A 24,172-nucleotide genomic window follows, 5' to 3' on the forward strand; every position below is an offset into this window, starting at 1 on the left:
TTTGATAATGGGTAACTCGTACCACCCCTACATTTTGATTTTGAATGTAAGTAAATTTTTCTGCTTATTTATTTATTAAAACTTCATGTAAGGAAAATAAATAAAAACATTGGCGGTCTTCTTGCTAAAAAGCAATATATTCCGACCAACCAAAAACAGACTAGTGATATTGGCCATAACGCTTGATACCACATATAGCTGTTTGCAATCAGAGGGTAGATAGTACTTGAACATTAAAAAAAAAACATAATTTTATGTAGTATTCTATTTTATTTCACTCTAATATTTATTCGATATTACCCTGGACTGGTACCTGAAGCAGAGGGCTGATCACCTTTCCTTCATGTGTTAACGAACAAGATAACACTGCGTTTATATGATGCAGTGCCATATGCACCACTGAGTGCGGATAAAGGGTTTGATTTTCAGTTTGATAAAAAAGGTCTCTCTAGATTTCCAAGTGACTTTTTTTCAGCTCATTGGTTCATTGAGTCGTCGATAATTCTCCCTCCTCGTCCATCGTTCAACTGATCCGATCTTAGAGAACGGATCGCTTCAGTGATACGAATCCACTGATGCAGATCTTCTTAATGAACGGATCTTACCCACCTTTACTGATGTAAGGAAAGTATGTTAGGTTACGAACAGAGATTAAGGCAGGTACGAAGATAATGGAATCGGTAATGGTCAGGAAAGACATAACGAAATAATGTCCGCTTTCTCTCGACGTCCGTTTATGGACATCTGTAATGTTTGCAATTACAATTTTGCCATTATTGATATTGTTATATGGTAAATTGTACAATAATCAAATACGAATAAGGACTTCAATTTATATAATGTACAACGTACAGTTTTAATGGATTCGGCTGTGGAAATTGATACTAGGTAATTGCAGGATGTGAAACGCACGTATTTTTTGGCAATTCATATGCGCGTATTCACAATTACATTTAAAACCCAAGTTGAAAAAAATAGGTCGATCCCCATAGCATGTTTCGTATCCTGATCAAGTTAAAATCTTAATATTCTCTAGTAAACTACCGGCATGCGATCTCTCAGATGAATTTACGGCAAAACGATGTATGATAGATGTTCGAACGGTGACACATGAGGAAAGAGCGCAAGGCATTATCGATAAAATAAAGTGGTTGAGATGGTTTGGACATGTGAATCGAATGATTGAAGAAAGAACGATAAAAACAATTTATGAGCGAAGAAATACGCGCGTGTATGAACCCTACGTTGTGTCAAAATTTCAAAGCAATCGGTTAATGACTTAAAGAGATTTGAGATTTTGAACATACCTAATTTACAGCCATTTAATGAGTCATGAAACCATAGTAAAAACAAGTTTATGAGACGAATGTGATTGTTAATAGAAGCGGAGGAAGACCGAGGAAAACTTGGCATAATCAAGTATTCCAAAAAGTGGTCAGGTCAGAAGTCGGAATAATCGGCGAGTATGTATGAAGAGACGCATGAATGTGGAAGAGGCGAAGATTATTTGTGAAGAAAGATCGGTGCGGCGTTCTATTTTCTCTGCCTACCCCTGCGGGGAAGCGGCGTGAGGGTTAGTTAGCTACAATATCCAGATCAAACAAGTTTGATGAATGGTTGTAAGGAATTGATGGTATGAAGCTACAGGAGTACAGAACGATGCAGGAGGTATTTGAAAGAAGCCAGTGGGGCAGTCTCGTATCAGGTACGAGAAGTAAGAAGAACTTTGGTGTAGCTCGTTTCACCAGTTGCCTTAGTTAGAATTTCAGCTCCTCGAAGAGCTAACATGACCTGAAATTGACTTATTCACATGTAAAGATGGGGCCATCCCAAAACGACCATTTGATTATTTGTGATTGAATAACGATTCAAGCGCATGACGTAAAAAGGTGATACTTACATGTGCGGAATATTATTCAAATGATGTACTCGCGTGTGTTGAAGACGTGAAACGTCATCACTGTATCAGATTATCGAGATCGAATCGAGAGTTCGAGAGCCCTCTGGCGATACTTGAAACCGCTTGTTACAGAAGTGGTTTGAAACGTTTTAACATGTATCCTGCAAACACCAATGTCATAATTCGTATTCGCGTATTCACGGTTGCCTTTAAATTTGACCTTGTAATGAAAATCAAAAACCCTTAGCCGCACTCCAATGGTGCATAGGGCACTGCATCATGTAAACCTAGTGTTATCTTGATCGTTAATACATGAAGGAAAGGTGATCAGCCCTCCGCTTCAGGTACCAGTCCTGGATAATATTGAATAAAAAATATAGTGAAAAAAACACTTAATTATCCCCCCTGGGAATCGAACCCGGGACCTCCAGAACGGTAGTCGAGCGTCCTGACCATTAGATTACGGAGGCGTACAAATGAAAATACCGTTTATAAAATAAGTTAATAGATGAATCGAATAAAAAAGTGATCGAATAAGGTGAATATCTAGATATCTCAACAAAGATGAAGAAGAATATGTAAAATTATGGGTAAATACCTTGTAAATACGGGGCTTATGACATACCATACGCTGGTTAGTGATCACTTTATTTACGTGTAACATTTACCATTCTGCTCATGATTGACTCAATTTTTTGGAACTCATGCACATATAATATCATAAATCTTGCTACAAGTTTGAGTTTACAGCAGCATCTGTGGTTGATTTGAGAATGTTCTTATTTAGCAGAGACCTTTTTATTTAGATGTCTGCAAGATCTGACAAGATGGACCCAGGGAAAACATAAAGAAATGGTGCATCAAGTTTCTGACATACCAGGATAACAGCACTGAGCAAGAGTAAGAAGAAGGTTAAAATTATATTATAAGTTCTTACAGAGGGATCCGAACAACATGTACCGATCAATGAAAATGGAGAAAAATGGCGCACCAAGTTTTAGACATATTAGGATCACAGCAAGAGGTGAAGAATTTGAGAAGGTTAAAAGTGCCTTATAGGTTCTTACAGATGGATGTCGAAAAACATAGACCGATCAATGCCAAGGAAAACGGAGAGAAATGGCGAATCATGTTTCAGACATACCAGGACCACAGCACTAAGCAAGAGGAATAAGAATTTGAGAAGGTTAACATTTCCTTATGATCTTACAGATGGATGCCGTACAACAAATGCCAGGAGAAACGAAGGGAAATGGCGCACCAAGCTTCAAGAATACCAGGATTACAGCACTGAGCAGGGGATAAAGAATTTGAGAAGGTTAAAATTTCTTTATAAGTCCCTACACATGGATGCGGAATCGATCGCACGTGACCAAAGGCTACATGACCCAGTACGAGAGCGATAAGGACGAATCGGTGTTTTCGAGAACCATATAGGGTAGAGTGTGGAGAGCCGGCAACTTTTAATTGGAACAACAAAACACGTCCATTGCAGCGCAACAAAACAATGATTTGCTATTCAGACCCACGCCTCTGTCGGAGTATATTGACCCAGCGAATAACCGGCGAAGGTAACAACTTGTGCCCACAAACGCATATAAATTAATACTAATCAACATCGAAAAGAAATTCCACTAGATCACCAGGGATGGAATCACGGCGATAAGATTCGCTAATTGCACATTTACAGGATTCACGAAACAAAAGAAACGGGTAATTGGACAGGATGCTACAGTTTACAGTTTTTTTTAATTTTTTTTAAATATGCTTTAATTATTTTTGTGGACTTTGTTGGAACACATTTTAATTGTTTTATTATATTTTAATATATGTACATTAAGATGTAATCAATAGTATGTGTCTCGAAATAAACAGTTTCCAGATATTTAGCTTTTTATTTTTTGTAACAACTAGCCCCCCCTTACCCTACCGACCCTACTATTGAGGAAAAAAATATAATAAAATATTGAACGATATGTCGGTATACCCAAAAGAAAAAACAGCAATAAAACACACATTACACTGGCCAACAATGATTTTGTAACTGAAATTTTGATGACTGATTTGGACTAAGTTAATCGTTCTTATTCAAAGTCTATATGGTGACAAGCTTGTATCACGTCAAGTTTTAATGTTACACTAATATATATATTTTTCTATGGACCCCATACGTTGAAACCGTAATAGTGGTTGGTATCTAGACATTTTAGTCTAAGGTCTAAGAGATTCAAAAAAAGTATTGATAATTATGGAGTAACAGTAGAAATATATTAAATTATTAATATTGAATACGCTTATTACGTGCATTATATGTTTATACATATTTATACATAAATAATAAGATAAACTTTAGTCAATATCAGAATTATAAATATCCATAACTAAAAAATATGACGTGCTACATTTTTTTGTTTTTGTTTTTTAATTCAGCTATGCAAAGTGCATAAAGATCAGGTATTTTCATGCCATGATTCCTTAAATTGATGATATTCCAGTTGTGAATAAAATAGCTGGTCAAATTAAATTAAGCATAAAAATTTAAAATCATGTTTTCAGGCGTCGCCCAGTATGTAAAATAATCCGGTATGCAAAGAAATAATGACTATTTATCAAGAAGAAGGAAAATACCAAAACATCCGACTAATTTTCTACGGCAAATATATCACTGTCGCCGTATTAAAAATATCCGGTTGGATGATATTTTCACGTAGTATAAATCATAAACATAATTGATATACGTTATACGTGTCTACATACTAGTATACATGTGTTATGTATTTACATATTATGTATGTTCATAGCGACGAATGTGATCATCAAATAACACAAGTGGCATGTATAAATCATCTTCAAATTTAGGATAGTGCGCGTGGGATTACCCCTTATATCGGCTATCGTATAGATAAACTAATGCATACATTATACAATAAGTTATTTTTTGACATCTCATCAAAGATAAAGAAGAATATGGAAGTCTGGGCATTTACGGGGCTGACGAACGTCAAAGGCTGGTTTAAGTGATCACTTTACACACGTGTAACATTCACCAATTCTACCCATTATGACAACCACACTACTCAAATTCTTGGAAGTTTTACATAAATGAACCAATTTTGAAACATTGTTCTTGAATCACTATAACTTCACTAGAGACATCTATTGGTGTGAACAAGTATTTGGACACACTTAAAATGTTGTAAAATAAGTAGTTTATAATTTTTAACAACATAAGAGTTGAGTAAATGGAGGAAATGGAAAGAAGGGGAAGAGGCCTATATCCAACAGTGGAGGTCAGAGGTAAAGAAATAGAAGAAAGAAGAGTTGAGTATGGTCACTAATACAATAAGTAAATACCTAGACTTCAATTTTCTTATTATTTCGAGAAATAAAAATACTTTGTGTTCTGATCCACTCACATTTTTATTTAACCAACTACTTTCGGCAACAACCTGTTGCCCTCTTCAGGGTTACATTTATTACTTAACCTTTATTACATTTATTATTTATTATGTAATAACATTTATTACATTTATTATTTATTATGTAACCCTGAAGAGGGCAACAGGTTGTTGCCGAAACTAGTTGGTTAAATAAAAATGTGAGTGGATCAGAACACAAAGTATTTTTATTTCTCGAAATAATATATCAATATCATCCACAAAGTTAATGCTTTCAATATTCAAAACATTCAATTTTCTTCTTTATCTATGTTTAAGGTCTGTCAGGAAACCTAGATGCTTCTTTCTGTATCAGATCTGGGAATGCCGTGGGACAGCTTTTTATTTATCTATGTTGAGATATCAAAATGCATGTATGTAATGTAAAAATATATATATGTATGCACTAGAGACCATGGCTCTGACAAAAAGAAACAGAGAAGCTCAAATGCACACAGCGATCCATGGAAAGATCCATGCTCTGTTTAAACCTGAGAGATTAGATAAGAAATGAAGAAATTAGGAGTAAAACCAGAATAGCGGATGCCATGCATAGCGTAGCAAGATTAAAATGGCAATGGACATGTTGCAAGACAGGACCCCACAAGGTGGATCCCCTATATTTTTAGATGGAGACTTTGGGAGAGTAAAAGAGGCGTCGGAAGACCTCAAAGATGGTCCGACGACATTGCCGCTGTGGGGGGTAGAAACTGGCTGCAAGCAGCAACAGACCTAAAAAATAACGGGAAAATACGGAAAAGTCCTATATCCAGCAGTGGAAGACAGAAGGCTAAAGAAGAAGTTAGGCAAAGAAAAGAAAATGCAATTGAGATGATATTGGCACATAGGACGCAGAGAACCTGAACATGTTGTAAACCAGACAATCGCCATGGATCTTTTTTGAAAGACATCTAGAGGAAGACCGAAAAAATCGTGGATGCTACAGAAATGTGACATGATTCGAAGGCATGGCCTAGGTGACGTTGTCCTTGATAGAAGGACATTACCTGAGGACGAGGAGAGCTAATCCCAACAGTCTACAAAGACGATAAGTTGGGATGAGCCAGGAAGAAGATAATATTAACTTGGTGCAAAACGTTCGTAAAAATCTATTAGGCCGAGTTGGCACGGGGTAAAACTGTATGTTTAAATAATTTAAAAAAGCATTAAAAAGTATTATTTGGAGTAACGTTTCCTTATTATACATTATATAAAGGCAAATAAAGTTTTCGTGGTTAAAATAATCTATTGTATTATTTTATAATTATGTTAACTAAAATCACATGCCGCCTCTGCAAAACAGGGTTGTGGAAAATAATAAACAAAGAAAAACAACACAAAAACAAAGATCATATTTTTATACAGTTGTATTGAATTATGTTATGGCGATTCGTCAATAATACGATGTTATTTATTATAGTATAAATATATAATTTAAAGTGATAATTCATAGTTACATTTCACAGTTATATTTAAGAAACAATAATTTAAACATAAAAAGTGGTTAAACACAAAGTTTTATTTTATAAAGTATAATTTTAACCCCGATATACGATTCATTATTTGGTTAATTTTGATACCTTTATTTGACTTAGTTTTAGAACCAGAAAAATCTGAAGGATATAATTTAGAGACCTGTATACAAAGTTGATAGATTTTATTTTATTTAAAAATTGTCATTCAAATGGCAACCCTGTCACAAGCAGCCAATAATAATCGTGACATAATATGACGCAAGAGATCCCACACGGAATTTTGCAGGTCAAGTGATCAGTGACGCGAAGAAATTTTATTTTTATGAAAAATTATAATTAAAAATCTAAAAACTTACAACTCTATATCATGAGTGAATTGTGAAAATTTTCAAAGATAAACATTGTTAATATCGTTATTTGACTGTATAATCGGTTAGTATTAAAATTAACTAAGTAATTATTCGATAAGAAGATAATCGTTCGATAACAACAAATGTTTGTTTTAAATGTATTTTTATTATTATTTGAATTACGATAAATTTATAACATTTTGAGTGTGTCCAAATACTTGTTCACAAAATCAGGATTATCTCCAATTACAGGAGTTATTTACGGGGTCGTCAGCCCCGTAAATGCCCAGACTTCCATATTCTTTCTTTTATTCTTCATCTTTGATGAGATGTCAAAAAATAATATAATTAATTATTTGAATATTACAAATTTGTTTTTAAAAAATAATGGTGTGTACGTATGAGAAAATGTATGCATGTGGAAGAGGCGAAGATTGTGTGCAAAGACAGATTGGAACGGCGTTGTATTCTCTCTGCCTACCCCTGCGGGAAGTATGGTGCGGGCGTAATAGTTAGTTTTCGTTTTCTTTCTTTAAATAATTTTTCAAATAATGCTAGATTATTAAACATTGTTTTTTTTATCGATATGAAAGAAGTCGATTATTTTGCATTGAATTTCAAACATTACAATATGGTATGACACCTTCATTAAAAAAAGTATATACACAGTTCACAGTTATTTTACATCTAGTTTTTTTTTATTTAAAAAAAATATTGTTACTGCCAAATAAATAGTTTTAAAAAATATTCTGAGATATTTTACTTCTAGTTTTTTTGTTTTTTTTTTTTTAATTATTCATACTGCCAAATAAATAGCTTTAAAAAAAACTAGAGGAAAAATAACTGTGAACAGACAGTAAGTATATATTTGCTAGTGGTCTTCAAGTACTTACATGATTTAACATCACGGATATTAAGGATAGATGTACATTTACGCGTTCGATCCCGGGTTCGATTCCCAGGGGGGGGGGAGGGTTTGAAAATAAATATTACTGATTTTACACTCAAATGTTTATTTCTCATTACCATGGACTGGTCCCTGAAGCGCAGGAGTGATCACCCTGCCTTCATTTGTTATCCATCAAGATAAAACTGCGTCAATACGATGCAGTACCCTATACACCATTGGGTGCTGATAAGGGTTAAAAGATAAGAAAGAACATTTACAAAAATGTTATTGTACACGTATCATTATCATTAATAGTAGGTACCTACTTAAAATAAAACGGCGCAGATTTATGATATTTTAAAATAATTAATTTAAAAAAAATGTTAGCATGACCCTGAATCATTAGCTCTGGGATATATAATGAAATAAGTCGTGAACTCTTAATTATAGTAGTCGAAGTCAGCGCACAATATTTATACGAATTTATTACACTATAATATTTTTAGCGTAAAATATTTTAATTATTTTTTTAGTGCGTATCGTACCGAGGGCGATTTTATTTTATTTTTATTTTAATTAATACCTAGTGATGATAAATAATCCATGATTTTAATAAGTACAAGGCGATATTTGAAAACTTAGTACCTACTTAGATTCATACATAGATTTGGAAATCTGTTATAGCGATAGTCGTTGTGTTTTATTTATAATACTGCATACAATCGTACATAACAGTACATACGCACTCTCTTGCGGAATTTGGTAGTTTGAACCGTATAACCCTTATCCACACCCAATGGTGCATAGGGCACTGCATCGTATTGACGCAGTGTTATCTTGATCGATACTTACAAGGAGGCAAAGTGATCACTCCTGCGCTTCAGGTACCAGTCCAGGGTAATATGAAATAAATATTGTAGTGTAAAATCACTAACATTTATTTTCAACCCCCCCTGGGAATCGAACCTGGGACCTCCAGCACGGTAGCTAAACACGCTAAAGATTACACCACGGAGGCAGACAAAGTTTGAACCTAGTGTTATAATATTTGGTCAAAACACAGAGGGGGCGAAGCACGAACGTGCGAAAGGTGAGGGGGCAACGATTGTGTCGCCATTTTTCAAACTATATTTTAACGATAATTCGTATTTCCTTATATTTACAACCGAAAATTATATTAAAAATATTCAACACCAAAAAATGTTTGTAACACCATCAGAATCGTATAAATACGGTCCAAATATTCAATTCATCATCAAAATTATATAAATACGTCTCAAATATTCAATATATCATCAGAATCGTATAAATACGCTTTAATTATTTAATACCTCATCAGAATCGTATAAATACTATTCAAATATTCATTACATCATCAGAATCGTTTAAATACGCTTCAAATATTCAATACAGTGGAACCTCTCATAACGAGCATAATTCGATCCAGAATCTTACTCGTCAAGCGAAACACAGACTAATGTACTGGCACGGAAGTCCTGGCTCACAAGTGAATGTCTGAAAAAGGGACTTGCCCCTTTTCTGTAACTCGTTATGCGAAATGTCGCTCGTTAAGGAACAGCTTTTTTTGCTCGTTGTACGAATTACCCGTTATGAGAGGTTCGACTGTACAGTTATATAAGCATCTTCGATACATGTATATGAAAACATCTTATCCTCTTTAGAATCGGGATTGGGTAGACCCTAGAAGATTTTGAGAACATTTTTATATATCGTTTCAGAATCACACATTGTCTATTATCACGGTCCATTAATTCAGATTTGGCAGACAGATATATCACCATCATAATATGGGATGGTTATAGTGAAAATGTATAAATACATTGTAAATTGTAACCTACAAACACTGGTATACTGAGTCACGACTATATACAGTTCTGCATAATTAAACATTATCCAAGAGAACACAGATCGACTGTTATCTGTTCAATGCGTATTACCTCATCGGGAGATACAGTAAATGAGATTTTAAGATCGAATATACTATAACAAAAATAGTCGTGATGCAAGAAATGAAGTTGGCATATCGATTTGAAGGCCTCGAGAGAATGAATTACATATTTGACTTTTGCACTGCAAAAAAATAAACACTTAAGTATGGATTAAGCGTTGAGATTTGAGCAGCATGTTTGTGACTTTAAGTACAAGAAAAATAAGCTAAAATAAATGACACTCTCCTTATCATTCATCGTTCACTTTGTGCAATACCATTTAAGCTTTTGTAAAGCGAAATTTCAACAAAAAAATACAAACTTCAGTATGGATTAAGCGTTGGGATTTGAACAGCATGTTTGTGACAAGAAATACAGAGAAAATAAGCTAAAATAATGACACTCTCCTTATCGTTCATCGTTCACTTTGTGTAATACCATATAAACATTTTGAAACGATATATTTAAAAAATACACACTTAAGTATGGATTAAAAGTTAAGATTTGAACAGCATGTTTGTGACAAGAAATACAGGAAAAATAAGCTAAAATAAATTAAACTTTCATTATTATTCATCGTTCACTTTGTGTAATACTACTTAAACTTTTTTAAACGATATTTTAAAAATACACACTTAAGTATGGATTAAAAGTTAAGATTTGAACAGCATGTTTGTGACAAGAAATACAGGAAAAATAAGCTAAAATAAATTAAACTTTCATTATTATTCATCGTTCACTTTGTGTAATACTACTTAAACTTTTTTAAACGATATTTTAAAAATACACACTTAAGTATGGATTAAAAGTTAAGATTTGAACAGCATGTTTGTGACAAGAAATACAGGAAAAATAAGCTAAAATAAATTAAACTTTCATTATTATTCATCGTTCACTTTGTGTAATACTACTTAAACTTTTTTAAACGATATTTTAAAAATACACACTTAAGTATGGATTAAAAGTTAAGATTTGAACAGCATGTTTGTGACAAGAAATACAGGAAAAATAAGCTAAAATAAATGACACTCTCCTTATCATTCATCGTTCACTTTGTGTAATACCGTTTTAACTTTTTTTAAAGCGATATTTTAAATAAAATACACACTTAAGTATGGATTAAACGTTAAGATTTGAACAACATGTTTGTAACTTGGACACAGGAAAAATAAGCTAAAATAAATGTCACTCTCCTTATCATTCATCATTTTGTGTAATAACACTTTATTTAAAAGTGATATTACAGAAAGTGAACGATGAATGATAAGGAGAGTGTTATATTACCATACCACAAAGGTAACAATGCTTTTAACTTGTCTGGGAATGAGTTTCTGCTGACAAAACTGTGTCTGGGGAGTGAGTTTATTTTTCTATTTTTTTTACTCTTTATAATTTTACATCATAGTTGATATATTTTAATATATTTTCTTATATTAAGCAAAATATTTTCTTTAATATAAAATTTATTTACATCAGAAAACATGATTTGATATAAAACATGTCATAAATCATGTTTTGTATCAGCTGTACATGTACGGCCATACTCCCGGACAGGTTAATACACAACATATAAAACAAACGACACATAGGTTATGGTAGAATTCACTAAATACTTACAAAATAATCTGAAAGAAAAACGTTTAGATGTCTGGAAAGAAATGGATTAAAAGAAACAGTAAAACGACACCTGAAACGAATTTGATTAAATTTCATGAAATACGAGTAACGTTTAAAATTCCTGAAACAGAAAACGTCATGGGAACATCTGGAACATGCCATGCGCACTCAAACAAATAAGAGTGCACATGTAAACGGACGTGTATGCATCGTAATATGTTATATACAACCGACAAAAGACGACATATATATCTTGAAAAGAAGGCATGTTAAAAATCCACGGTAAAGTTCACAACAAGCTACCGACGAGTTCAAAACGACCGACGAAAAAATGGTTAAAAAAAGTTTCAAAAAAGACTCACTGGTTTTCGGAGAGGGTGGAACTGCTGGTTTGTGGGGCCCTCCAGCGCACAGCCGCCCTATTTTGGAAGGGGGGCGCAGCCCTGAGGGGCGCGCCGGAGGCAGCTTGGTGGTCTCAGGGTGCACGGGCTTCGTGGTCGAGTCTGGGGGCGGAGGGAGCCCGGCAGGATCCGGTTCCAGGGGATTCGAATCGGTCGAATCGGTTTGGGGAACGTTCACAGTCGAGTCTGGTTGACTCTCACTCGCGATATCGGCCATTGCACTGGCTTCGGCTCTGGCTTTAGAACATCACTTGAGCTGATAACATTTAACGAATTATTGATGGTGATTTTTCACCAACTATATGTCATTTATTATTCTTCTTCTTCTTTATAAGCCGTCTCTCCACTGCTGGATGTAGGCCTCTTCTAACGACTTCTAAACTCACATATTTTTAATTTAAGTTCTACTTAGTCAATACCACTATTTCTTAAAATCTATTGTGACACGTATTTTGGTGTATTCCGCATCATTTTAAAACACCGCATATGATGCGGAATGTATCGGAACAGGTGCCACAATAGATTTTATTATGTATTTCCTAAGTAAAAGTAAAATTAAAAATGGATTTATTTTAACGCAAAGTGACTGCCGAATCAATTGATGAAATTCATATCATTTATTGATTAGTTACTTTTAACTTTGTGAATAATAACATAACGATATAAAAATGAACAATTAAGCAATTGTATAAGACCGCTTTTGAGCTTATTTTTACAATAATAGATAGTACTAGTTTCGAGAACTGAAGATGTTCTCATAACAAGTACATACTTGTATTCTGACCTGTTAATGATAACATCTATAGTTTAGGGAACAAGTAGTGTCTACGAAAATAATCTCAAAACTAGTCATATACAAGTGATTATTTGTTTCGTAAATATTCAATGGGTCGCTGGTCAACAATATCGTAAAAAACGCACTAACAACACGTCGATTGTTCTTTAAATATCGTAAAAATGCACTAAAAACACTTCGATTGCCCTTTAAACATCGTAAAACGCACTAATTAAACAATGATAGCTCTTTAAACATCGTAAAAACGCACTAAAAACGCATCGATTGCTCTTTAAACATCATAAAAACGCAATAAAAACATATCGATTGCTCTTTCAATATCGTAAAAACGCACTAGAAACACATCGATTGCTCTTTAAGCATCATAAAAACGCACTAAAAACATATCGATTGCTCTTTAAACATCGTAAAAACGCACTAAAGATACATGGATTGAAGCTCTTTAATAACAGACACTGATCGCGACGCTGTTATTTTACCGAACGCACTGGAAACTGAACATAAGACCATCAGAGCACTAGGAAATGTCGTAGCGGGTGTTCGTACTATCGTACGTATCGTGAGACACACATCAATAACGCTCTACGAGGTAGTCAGTCTGTCGCGGAACTGTGGGCAGTGGGCATCCCGAGACGAGACTGCTCCAATTACGATCTTCGATGTACGTACCTGAAACAAATGCGAATGGAGATACAGTAACACCATTCTAAAGGGTCAAAGGGTCTCGTGCTCAACGATTTCAGTTGCGCTGGTCGGGGCCGTGGAGGCGTCTGCGCACCAGACATTCGGATCTGGCCATAATAAACAAAGAGCCGATTTACGTGATGGGGAACGACCGACGGATGCGGAACAGCGGAAGGGGAACAACTGGTGGAGGAGTTTTATTTTCAGTGATCAGGACAGCGAGTACTGGAGATGGGCCAACAGTTACGTCAGCCTGTTGCGCCGGGACACGTGACCGCGTAATACTTTCGCGATCTTTGTGCCGGCGAATTCGGGACCCGACGTAAATAGTCCGCGGAGTCCAGAATTTATCCCACGGTCAATGGGTGTACTGGATTAGAATAGAGATGGAGAATTCAGCATCTTGTTTTGAACCTGTCAAATCCGCGTGGAGCGTCTGGAATGCGATGTACCAACTGCAGAATGACTCATTATTCTTCTTTTCCTGACCTACATCCTAATCAAATGGTGGATAGGGCAACGCAAGGCGATGTACTAACTGCAGAATTACTAAGTTTTCTTCTTCTCCTTCTGACCTACATCCGCACCAAATGGTGCATAGGGCGCTGCGTGGCGATGTACTAACAATCCTCTTCTTTTTCTGACCTACATTAACACCAAATGGTGCATAGGGCACTGCAAGTGGTGGTTTGTATTGTTTTATTATTTTGTAATTCGACAGATCAGTGATATCAAATTATACGAGTATTGCAAAAAAAAAGTAAAAAAAAAACTTGATCCAAGTATTTCATTTGATACCTATTTCTAATATGGCTCACAGAAATAGTATGAAATTGAAATATTTGTGTAAATAATAAAAACACAGAAAAAATATTTTTTAAAAATACTTGAAAGTGGTCAAGTCACGAGTCGGAATAATCAGCGTATACGTATGAATGTGGAAGACGCATTATTTTTCGATGGCCCTGTATAAAGAACTGATACGTCGTGCGTTGGATAGTTAACATATCATAAATCGTTTGGAAACAAGTCCGATTAGCATATTATAATCAAATTGATGTCTTTTAAATTTAAATAAACTGCGAATTGATATCAATCACAGCCAATTAGGGGTGTAACGACTAGAATTAATGCACATTAGTCTCTCCAGTCATTGACAACTCAACCCAGATGAAGAAGGACATAGAAGTCAGGGTACTTACAGGACTTACGACCTGTACATATTAAATCGACATTTATATAGTAGTGTGTCCCTCTTGTCACATAATTTCGACGGCCCCTACGTAAAGTACTCTATCTGCAAATCTGATACTTTTTAAAAAAATTAGTTAACGTTTTTATCTGAAATTCTAAACTAGTATTATACATTCAAAAACATATAAAATAATGTATCAAATCCTTTTTAAAACTTTATGTCTTAGAACTTTATGTCTTAAAATTAGAACTTTATGTCTTAAAATTAGAACTTTATGTCTTAAAATTAGAACTTCATGTCTTAAAATTAGAACTTTATGTCTTAAAATTAAGTGGTTAGCATTTTAGGAGTTCAGTTCCTGTCGAAAATTCGATGTAGATAGTGTCTTATACGCCTGAAAACTAGGCGTAATTTATTTTATACATTTTTTTGTTTGTTTATATTAGTAGATAACGGTCAGTTGATAACGTACACCAAATATCTAAAAATATACAAAAATGTAGTTAGAGCACTTTACGTAGGGCACGTCGATTTGTCTTTGACATGAGCTTTGATCATTCCCTTTTCCCCTTTTCCTCCCTCCTGTCCCTATTCCAGGTATTTTCACTAACTTACAGAATGCGAAATTTTGTAACTGGAATGGTACAAATATGTACCAGTTTTGTGTCACCCGTTATTATTGAATTTATGTAACCGTTTAGTTAAATTTGCAAATAAAATAAGCAAAAAATTATAACATTTTTAGTGTGTCCAAATACTTGTTCACAAAATCTGGAATATCTCCAATTACAGGAGTTATTTTCATATGATTTTTTTGACATCTCATCAAAGATGAAGAAGAATATGGAAGTCTGGGCGTTTACGGGGCTGACGACCGTCATAGGCTGGTTTAAATAAAACTCAAAACTTAAACCAGCCTATGACGGTCGTCAGCCCCGTAACATTCATATTCTTCTTCATCTTTGATTTGATGTCAAAAAATAATATAAGCTAAAAATGTTTGTAGGGGTGTGGCGTTGTATTCTTTCTGACTACCCAACGGTGAAGCGGGATGATGGTTAGTTAGTTAGTTAAAAGGTCGTTCCACCTTAAAAGATCTAGATAAACATTACAGCGATTTCAGATAAAAGTTTCTACCACAACGAAAACTACGATAACTGTAGCGTATACAGTTAGTACGTACAATATGTGATTTTTATCGCTAAACACATATTTAAATCGGGCGCATATTTACTTACTGATTGTAAAATATTCAACCAGACTGCTGGCTTCAACGATGTCGGAACAGAATTGAGTATATCGCTCACTCCTTTCAAGAACGTCATAAATCAAAAAACTTAATTTTTCAGGAGAACGTCTTTAAAGTTTAAAAATATAATACAATGTTTTAAAAATAAATCGTAGTCGTACAGGAGAAAGTGACTAACTAACAAAATATAATAGATTCAGGAGGGCCATTTATGTCACTTTTGCTTGGCAAGAAAATAAACATCAATGCAGTTAGTCATTTTTGACAAGTCAATATATTATACTTACAAGTTTAAAATCCTTTGGGATTTTTTTCAGGGCAGTATTAAGCCAGTAAGATATCAAATAGTCAATGATCACGTTTTTGTAAGAAATGCATTTGGTCACTTTCTCCTGTTTGACTACGAAATATGAAGCCACTTATTGAACTTTTTACTGTGCAACAGATCTTTTTAGGTAAAACCTGAAGGTTTTTTCTCCATTTGAAAAATATTTAGTATATTTAAAAAAAAAAAAAATTAAACAATACCTTTTCTTCGAAATGCAAAAACAACACTTTCTACCCTGTAGCGGGTAAATATTGAGTTAAAAATATGCCGCTTTTGCTGTGATATAGTACATTTTCTGGGCATTCCGAAAACATGCACAACTGAAAATTGACGATTTTTGATTTATGACGTTCTTGAAAGGAGTGAGCGATATACATAAATATAGCGGCTGGAGATAACTCGATATTGCTTTATTGGCATCTCAACATAGATATGGAAGTCTCAATAATATGTTTACAGGGTTTACGACCTGCCATACAGGGGTGGGTTGTCAATTTTCTAACAAGGGTCTCGCGGGTGGAGGGAAGGAGGTGGGGGCAGGTGTATAACTTTGTTTTAACTATCCAAAATACATCATAATTAAAAAAAAATACTTAATACGCACAGCATAGAAAAGTTAATTTGAGATATTCTCGCACACAGCTGTTTTATTTGTTAAAAATTATTTTTTTCCACTGTAAAAAAATGTACTTAATTTAACAAGGGGCTCGCCGAGCCAAGTCAAATTTAATAAGTGCCCTCCAGGGTAATATTGAATAAATATTACAGTGAAAAAATCACTTATTTTTGTTTCTAATAATCACGTTTTTGTAAAAACTGCACTTTGTCACTTTCTCCTGTATGACTACGATATGTATTTAAAATAATTTCAATTTCAATTCAAACCCTTATTTGCACCCCAATGTTGCATAGGGCACTATATAAACGCAATGTCATCTTGATCGTTAAGACATGAAGGAAAGGTGATCAGCCCTTTACTTCAGGTACCAGTCCTGGGTTATATTGAATAAATAGAGTGAAAAAATCACTTGTATTTATTTGACCCCTCCCCCCCGAGAATCGATCCCGGGACCTCCATAATGGTAGTCGAGCGTGCTGACCACGGAGGTGGACGTACAAAATATATTGGAATTTTTTTTTTTTTAACTACTTATCTTTCAATGACGTTTTTTACAAAATTATATATATTTATTTCGAAGAAAAACTTAGTTTTTTCAATACAAAAACGTTAGTTTAAACAAACAATTCAAAAACGTTAAATGTTAATAGGTTTAAATAATATGTTGTTTCAAAATTCTTCACCATTGCTTTCCATTTTTCCTTTGTTTTCAAACTCCGTCCCTTGACTAACCCCTTCCCCTTACTTTCCCCTCTCCTTATTTATAGAAAAATTTTATATTTTATATTTTAGTTACTATACAGACCTGAATGATGGAAGTTTAACTTCTGAAACATGTAGTCTATAATTAAACTCAAGTGGTAAAAAACGAAGTGTTTTCTTTAATCATTGTAACATGTCTTACCACAAAGTTAAAGCCGAAACAATAAATAAAATAGGTTTGAAGAAAATTACGTTGCGAGCTATTGATTAAACCGCCTTAATGAGACAGCGGAACTATGAACAACAAAACAAAACGAACGGAATACAAAACAATGAAGGCGGCAGGATGTTGAGCCAAGACTGTGGATAGCTAGCTGGCTTCCGCCTGGAGAGCGTTAACTCCACGACCAACTTTCAACTCGCAAGGTGTTCAAGAAAAATTGCCAAGTCGTGATGTCACGTTTCGGACAGAACTGATATCGCTCACTCCTTTCAAGAACGTCATAAATCAAAAATCGCCAATTTTCAATTATAGATGTTTTCGGAATGCCCAGAAAATGTACTATATCCCAGCAAAAGAGGCATATTTTTAACTTAATATTTACCCGCTACAGGGCAGAAAGTGTGGTTTTTGCATTTTGAAGAAAAGTTATTGTTTAATTATTTTTTTAAATATACTAAATATTTTTCAAATGGAGAAAAAACCTTCTGGTTTTACCTAAAAAGATCTGTTGCATAGTAAAAAGTTCAATAAGTGGCTTGATATTTATTTTTAATACATTGTATTTTATTTTTAAACATTAAAAACGTTCTGCTGAAAAATCAAGTTTTTTTGATTTATGACGATCTTGAAAGGAGTTAGCGATATGTCATACATTGGATAGTGTATAAACTACTTTGTTTTAAGTTTTTGGTATCGTAAGGGAAGGGTAATTAACTATAACCTAACTATGAGTATTTCAATGTTTTAGAATTAGTACATAAACTCTGATGATGACAAGGTTCTCGTCGAAACCGGTTGGAAAAAGTGCACCAATAAAACGTGGTTAAAAGAAAGTTGTTTTATTTTATAAAGTTTATAAAATGTGCCACACAGTATCTGCGACAAATATTCAAGAAAAGGTTCATAACTTTTTTTTAAAACAAGTACAATTAAAAAAAACATGTTTCAAGCTAGAAGAAAAATCCAATGATCTATAAACCTTGTAAATAATAAACAAGGTAAGTAATAATAATAAAACCCTTATCCGCACCCCAATGGTGCATAGAACACTGCGTCATATAAACGCGGTGTTATCTTGATCGTTTACACATGAAGGAAAGGTGATCAGCCCTCCGCTTCAGGTACCAGTCCAGGGTAATATTGAATAAATATTACAGTGAAAAAATCACTCATATTTATTTCACCCCCCCTGGGAATCGAACCCGGGTCCTCCAGAACGGTAGCCGAGCGTGCTGACCATTACACTACGGAGGCGGAGGTAATTAAGGTATCAAAAAATTTATTTCACCGTTCGAACATCTATCACACATCTTTTGTCGTACATTCTTCTGAGAGATCGCTTTTCGACTGAATTCAATCTACATTGTATGTTTAACCTCGGCATGTACCTAACGTACATGTACGTTTAACCTCGGCTCGTAACGCATGTCTGTATTGAAAACTATAGTGCATGTTGGTCTTCGGGTCGACCAAAAATCGCATGTGTTAGACATTTTGTGTAGTTTTGAGTGTGTAAATGGTGCTATGGTGGTGAAGGGTAGTATTGTTTGCATGCTGTGTTAGTGATTGTCCTGACGAAGAGACGGGTACGTCTCGAAACCGGTAGACGTAAAAATCTCGGTGAGTGGTTATATACTAATTTTATTAACATTTTTGTAAAAAAATAAATAAGTAAAAATGACTAACCACAAAGTAAATGCTTTAAATATTAATAATATTGAAAATCTTTATATTAAATCATTGAAGTGATAAAAACGACGAAGGCACTGTGTGCGTCACAGATACTTGATGTATGTAAATATTTATCAATTTGCAACTGCGTAAAATTTTAAGTGAGACAAGATTATGTCATTACATACACGATTTAAGAAACACTTAGGGCCGGTTATTTGATCATTGGAATAGTATTAACAGACCTGAATGATGGAAGTTTAACTTCTGAAACATAAATAAACTCTCATAAATTAAAATTATTACACCTTGTTCCATATAAAGGCCAAATTATGAATTATCTTGAGAATTTAGAAATCCAAAAAAACCTGAATTCTAATAATAATTTATTAAATAATATATTGTTTCAAAATTCTTCACCATTGCTTTCCATTTTTCCTTTGTTTTCAAACTCCGTCCCTTGACTAACCCCTTCCCCTTACTTTCCCCTCTCCTTATTTATAGAACAATTTTATATTTTATATTTCAGTTATTATACAGACCTGAATGATGGAAGTTTAACTTCTGAAACATGTAGTCTATAATAAAACTCAAGTGGTAAAAAACGAAGTGTTTTCTTTAATCATTTTATTTGATCATAGGAATAGTATTAACCATTATTTTTTGACATCTCATCAGAGATGAAGAAGATTGTGGAAGTCTGGGTATTTACGATTTTATTTGATCATTTTATTTGATCATAGGAATAGTATTAACCATTATTTTTTGACATCTCATCAGAGATGAAGAAGATTGTGGAAGTCTGGGTATTTACGGGGCTGACGACCGTCATAGGCTGGTTTAAGTGATCACTTGACATAAGTATCAAGTACATAAGTATTACGTTTCATTGAACACCAACTACTGGCTTTTTTATCTGCCTTCGTGGTGTAAAGGTAAGTCCCTAAATTAAAGTATTTTTTTTTTGTGATTTTACACCCTAATATTTATTAAATATTGCCCGGGACTGGTCCCTATATCGCAGGAGTGATCACCTTGCCTTCATGTAAGTAAGGATTAAGATAATATTGCGTCGATATGATGCGGTGCCCTATGCACCATTGGGTGCAGGGAGGGTTAGAAGAAGAAGACTAGCTTTATGCGGCCACGCTTTACTGTGGCTCACTCTGGTTGAATCGAAAAGAAAGATAATAGAAAGCACACATTTCTAATTTGTTTAATTCCGCAATGCTTGTGAAGCAATGAAAGTCTATGAAACAACAAAGCAGCAGATCAGCTGTCCAAACTCAAAACACAGTAAGGGACATTTTTTTGTAGTACTTTTTTTTGAATTTTTGGACAAAGTAGATTCTACTTAGTAAAAACTACTAGTAAAAAACGTACTACTAAAAAATATCTCTTACTGTGTTTTATGTTTGGACAGCCGAGATGTCAAGACGCATGATGTCCGCCATATGCAATGTTAAGTATTGCGTAAGTTGCTGTTACGTTCAATAGATGGCAACATAAACACCCGTCACAGGTTTTCAAATCAACGTTGAGTCTAAATTTCAAAGCAATCGGTGAACAACTATAGGAGATTTGAGATTTTGAACAAACTAACATTTACAACGTTATTTACATAGACAAGACACGCGCATATTCGTAAGCAAGGTTCTGTCAAAATTTCAAAGCAATCGGTGAAAAACTAGAGGAAATTTAAATTTTTATATATTATTCATGTATGCATGGAAAAATCCCTGACATTTAAACAAAACATGATTTATTTGAAATTATTTTATGGCGGAAGTCTTTATGAAAGTGAACGGAATGTGGAGAACTAAAAAAATGTATTGATTTTAGAATTTTTCATGGATGGATTGTATTTGTAATTGAAGCTAGTAGTATGCGGAATGAAATGTTACATAATGTGCAGTGAGTGTATTGAGCACGTAAGGCTATCCCGGCGTGGCTTTTATTTATACATATATTTTTATAATTAATATTCTTTCTTTTTTATCCATGTTCGCTCCCTAGGTGGAGCATATGGCTAACACGAGACGTCTCTAAGTCACTCTGTCACGCGCCATCTCCTTGGCTTCCTCCCAGGTCAGTCTGGCGTCTCTAAGTTCTGTTGAGTATAGTCGGTGAATGGTCGTCTGCGGCCTTCCGGGGCGCCGGTATCCTCGGGGTTGGAAGAAGAAACATGAGGGGTTGATGCCCTCAGGTGGCTAAGGACACGTCCCAACCATGTCCACCTTCTCCTCTTCAGGACTTCCAGTATGAGGGGCTGTTGGGTTCTTCTCCTCACATTCGTGACGAAGTCATACCACTTTACACCCAGTATTCGCCTCAGGCACCTATTTTCAAAACTTGCTAGTTTCTTGCTTTGAGCTTTGGTGAGGTGCCACGGACTCACATCTGTACAGCAGCACTGTTAGGATGCAGGCGTTAAAGAGACGGCACTTGGTTTTTGTCGAGTAATTAAAATTAGAAGAACATTATTAAGAGGTAAGTTTTAGTTTTGATAAAGAAGAACAGCAGCAATGGCTGGGACACTTATTTTTAATTATTTTATTTTATTTGGGAATTTTACGGAACAGTTACATCAGATCATTCACATAAACGACTATTACAAAAAAAAAATACTTGTACTGTTCCAATAACAAATTTCCACATTTGTAAATTTGTGAAAATACCTAGATGAGGGAAGGGAGGGAGGAATAGGAAAAGATCCAGGCTCAAGTTAAAGAAAAATTGTACCAAACAAGGGGACACCACGATATCAATGACGATTTACAATGTTAGTGGTCATAGCGCTGACAATGTCGAATTTATCGTTAACCAATTTTGATGAACGATAAATATAGGAACTTAATTTAGAGTTTGTTCTACTCGTGAGAAGTCCTAAGGTGTCAGTTGCCCTGATGATTCGACTGGGAACTCTAAAACATATACGTTCCAGCAATTCCGGTGAGTCAGTGTGTTGAGAAATATGTATAAAAGAAGATCACATCTGCTGATTTTCCGCGAATATAGATCAAATCCTTTAAAATATCGACAACTAAACAATGCCTAATCTAGGTTTATACACGAAAATTTTAGTATGTTCCCCGCCATTTTATTGTATAGTTAGTTCCGTTTCCCGCCTTTTGTGCTGTACATTGTCTAAGTGTGAACTCACTTTAAGACTCTTCGTCTAGCTCCGTCAGGGTCTGGTAAGGAGGGACAAATAGTTTAAATTACAACGCTAAGAGGCGTTGAACCGCTTTACGAAGTAACAAAACGTCTGATCTTTAGAATTACGATTATCATTAGAATGAAGATGAAACACGAAAGAAACGGACAACAATGGAAGAGAAAACTACCAGATGTAATACGAATACATACTTAAATGTATTTAAAAGTTCAAAATTCTTGAAAAACTTGTCTAAGGTATGTAGTTAAGGCTTTAAAAAACATGACATTTCTGAGCTGGTTGAAACGTCTACTGCTTAAAAGTTTGGCTACCCTGATTTATGGTAAGTAATAATCATATGACTTATAAAGAAAAAAATAGACCCTTTCACGGAAAAAAAGTAAATGTAGAAAAAATAGACCCTTTCACGGAAAAAAAGTAAATGTACCTACTACAAATTTGACCTAGAAAAAAAAAGAATTCTTTGAGCATCATTGGCCCGCTCCAAAATGATTTTCTTATTTTATATTCGACAATGTTAAGTAGGTACGAAATGTTATAATAACGGAAATATAAATAATAATAGAAATTTATGTAGAGCATATAATATTAAAATTAATATCATAAATAAAGAAAGTTGTACAGGTATATATGGATGTACGATCCCGAACATTGCAATAACGGTAAAAAAATTGTTTAAAATATTATATTATTACAATCTCAGTATGACTCATAAAATAACTAATAAATAATAGTTTTAAGTACTGGTCAAACAGGTAGCTACTCAGGTAAATACGTTAAATAATAATAATAATTATAAAATGATGCATAACCGTAACGGTTAACGAAACTAGAGCATATATTTTTTAACGTGTCCATATTTAATAAAAAAATATTTTATCATATAATAAATATCCCATATACAGAAAGGTAAAAAAATAAATAAAAAATTATTAATGAGTAATTATTATTTTTATCAATGCCAGTAAAATTGATCAATGAAATTTTTATTTAATAAAGTTTGCATAATGGCAATAATAAAATAATTTGAAACTTACCTAAATTAATTTAAATTAAGAATTAGAATCCGTGCATTCAAAGTTATGTCAACACGCCAGTCATGTGTTCCTAAGTTTTTTGGAAAATAAAAACGAAAAAATCATTTAAAATGCACGTATCGCACAATATACTGATAATTACTTGTATTATTATAACTTTGGTAAATATGAACAAATAAACCCGGAAATTATAGAAACACTCAAATTCTGACACATAAACACAACACAACGTTTAAAAATATACCAAATATGGCAAAATTACATTTAGTTCCAAATGCCACTGACAGCCATATCACCAGTGTGGCATATAGTAAAAATGTACTTTTCTGACATGTCAAAATATTTAATAACGGGTTTTAAAATGTTTAATGAACAAAATAATGCAAGTAAAAAAATTGAAAATTGAAAATTAATTGCAACGGTTTGATTTCGGCGTAAAATTAATAATTAAATCGTGTTTGATTTATCTTAT

General features: G+C 34.1%; 1 protein-coding gene across 10 annotated transcripts in view; it reads right to left on the reverse strand.

Moving 5' to 3' along the window:
- The window catches only part of CLIP-190 (Cytoplasmic linker protein 190), a 136,677-nt gene extending 112,683 nt beyond the window's left edge, over positions 1 to 23,994 (reverse strand). For 4 of the 10 annotated variants that reach the window (XM_088258175.1, XM_088258172.1, XM_088258171.1 and 1 more), the window contains exons 1-2: positions 23,843 to 23,994; positions 11,980 to 12,394 (exon numbers count right to left, since the gene is read on the reverse strand). In XM_088258175.1, the coding sequence (XP_088114301.1) occupies positions 11,980 to 12,235 (256 nt within the window). In that variant the 5' untranslated portion in view covers positions 12,236 to 12,394; positions 23,843 to 23,994. Of the gene's footprint in view, positions 1 to 11,979; positions 12,395 to 23,700 lie in introns of all 10 variants that reach the window. The other 6 variants (XM_088258178.1, XM_088258174.1, XM_088258170.1 and 3 more) reach the window with 2 other exon arrangements.
- Positions 23,995 to 24,172: the final 178 nt, after the last annotated feature.

The sequence above is a fragment of the Brachycentrus maculatus genome, unplaced genomic scaffold (genome assembly GCF_059751285.1).
Source record: "Brachycentrus maculatus isolate JH-2025_06_01 unplaced genomic scaffold, ASM5975128v1 h1tg000091l, whole genome shotgun sequence".
Classification (NCBI taxonomy): Eukaryota; Metazoa; Arthropoda; class Insecta; order Trichoptera; family Brachycentridae; genus Brachycentrus; species Brachycentrus maculatus.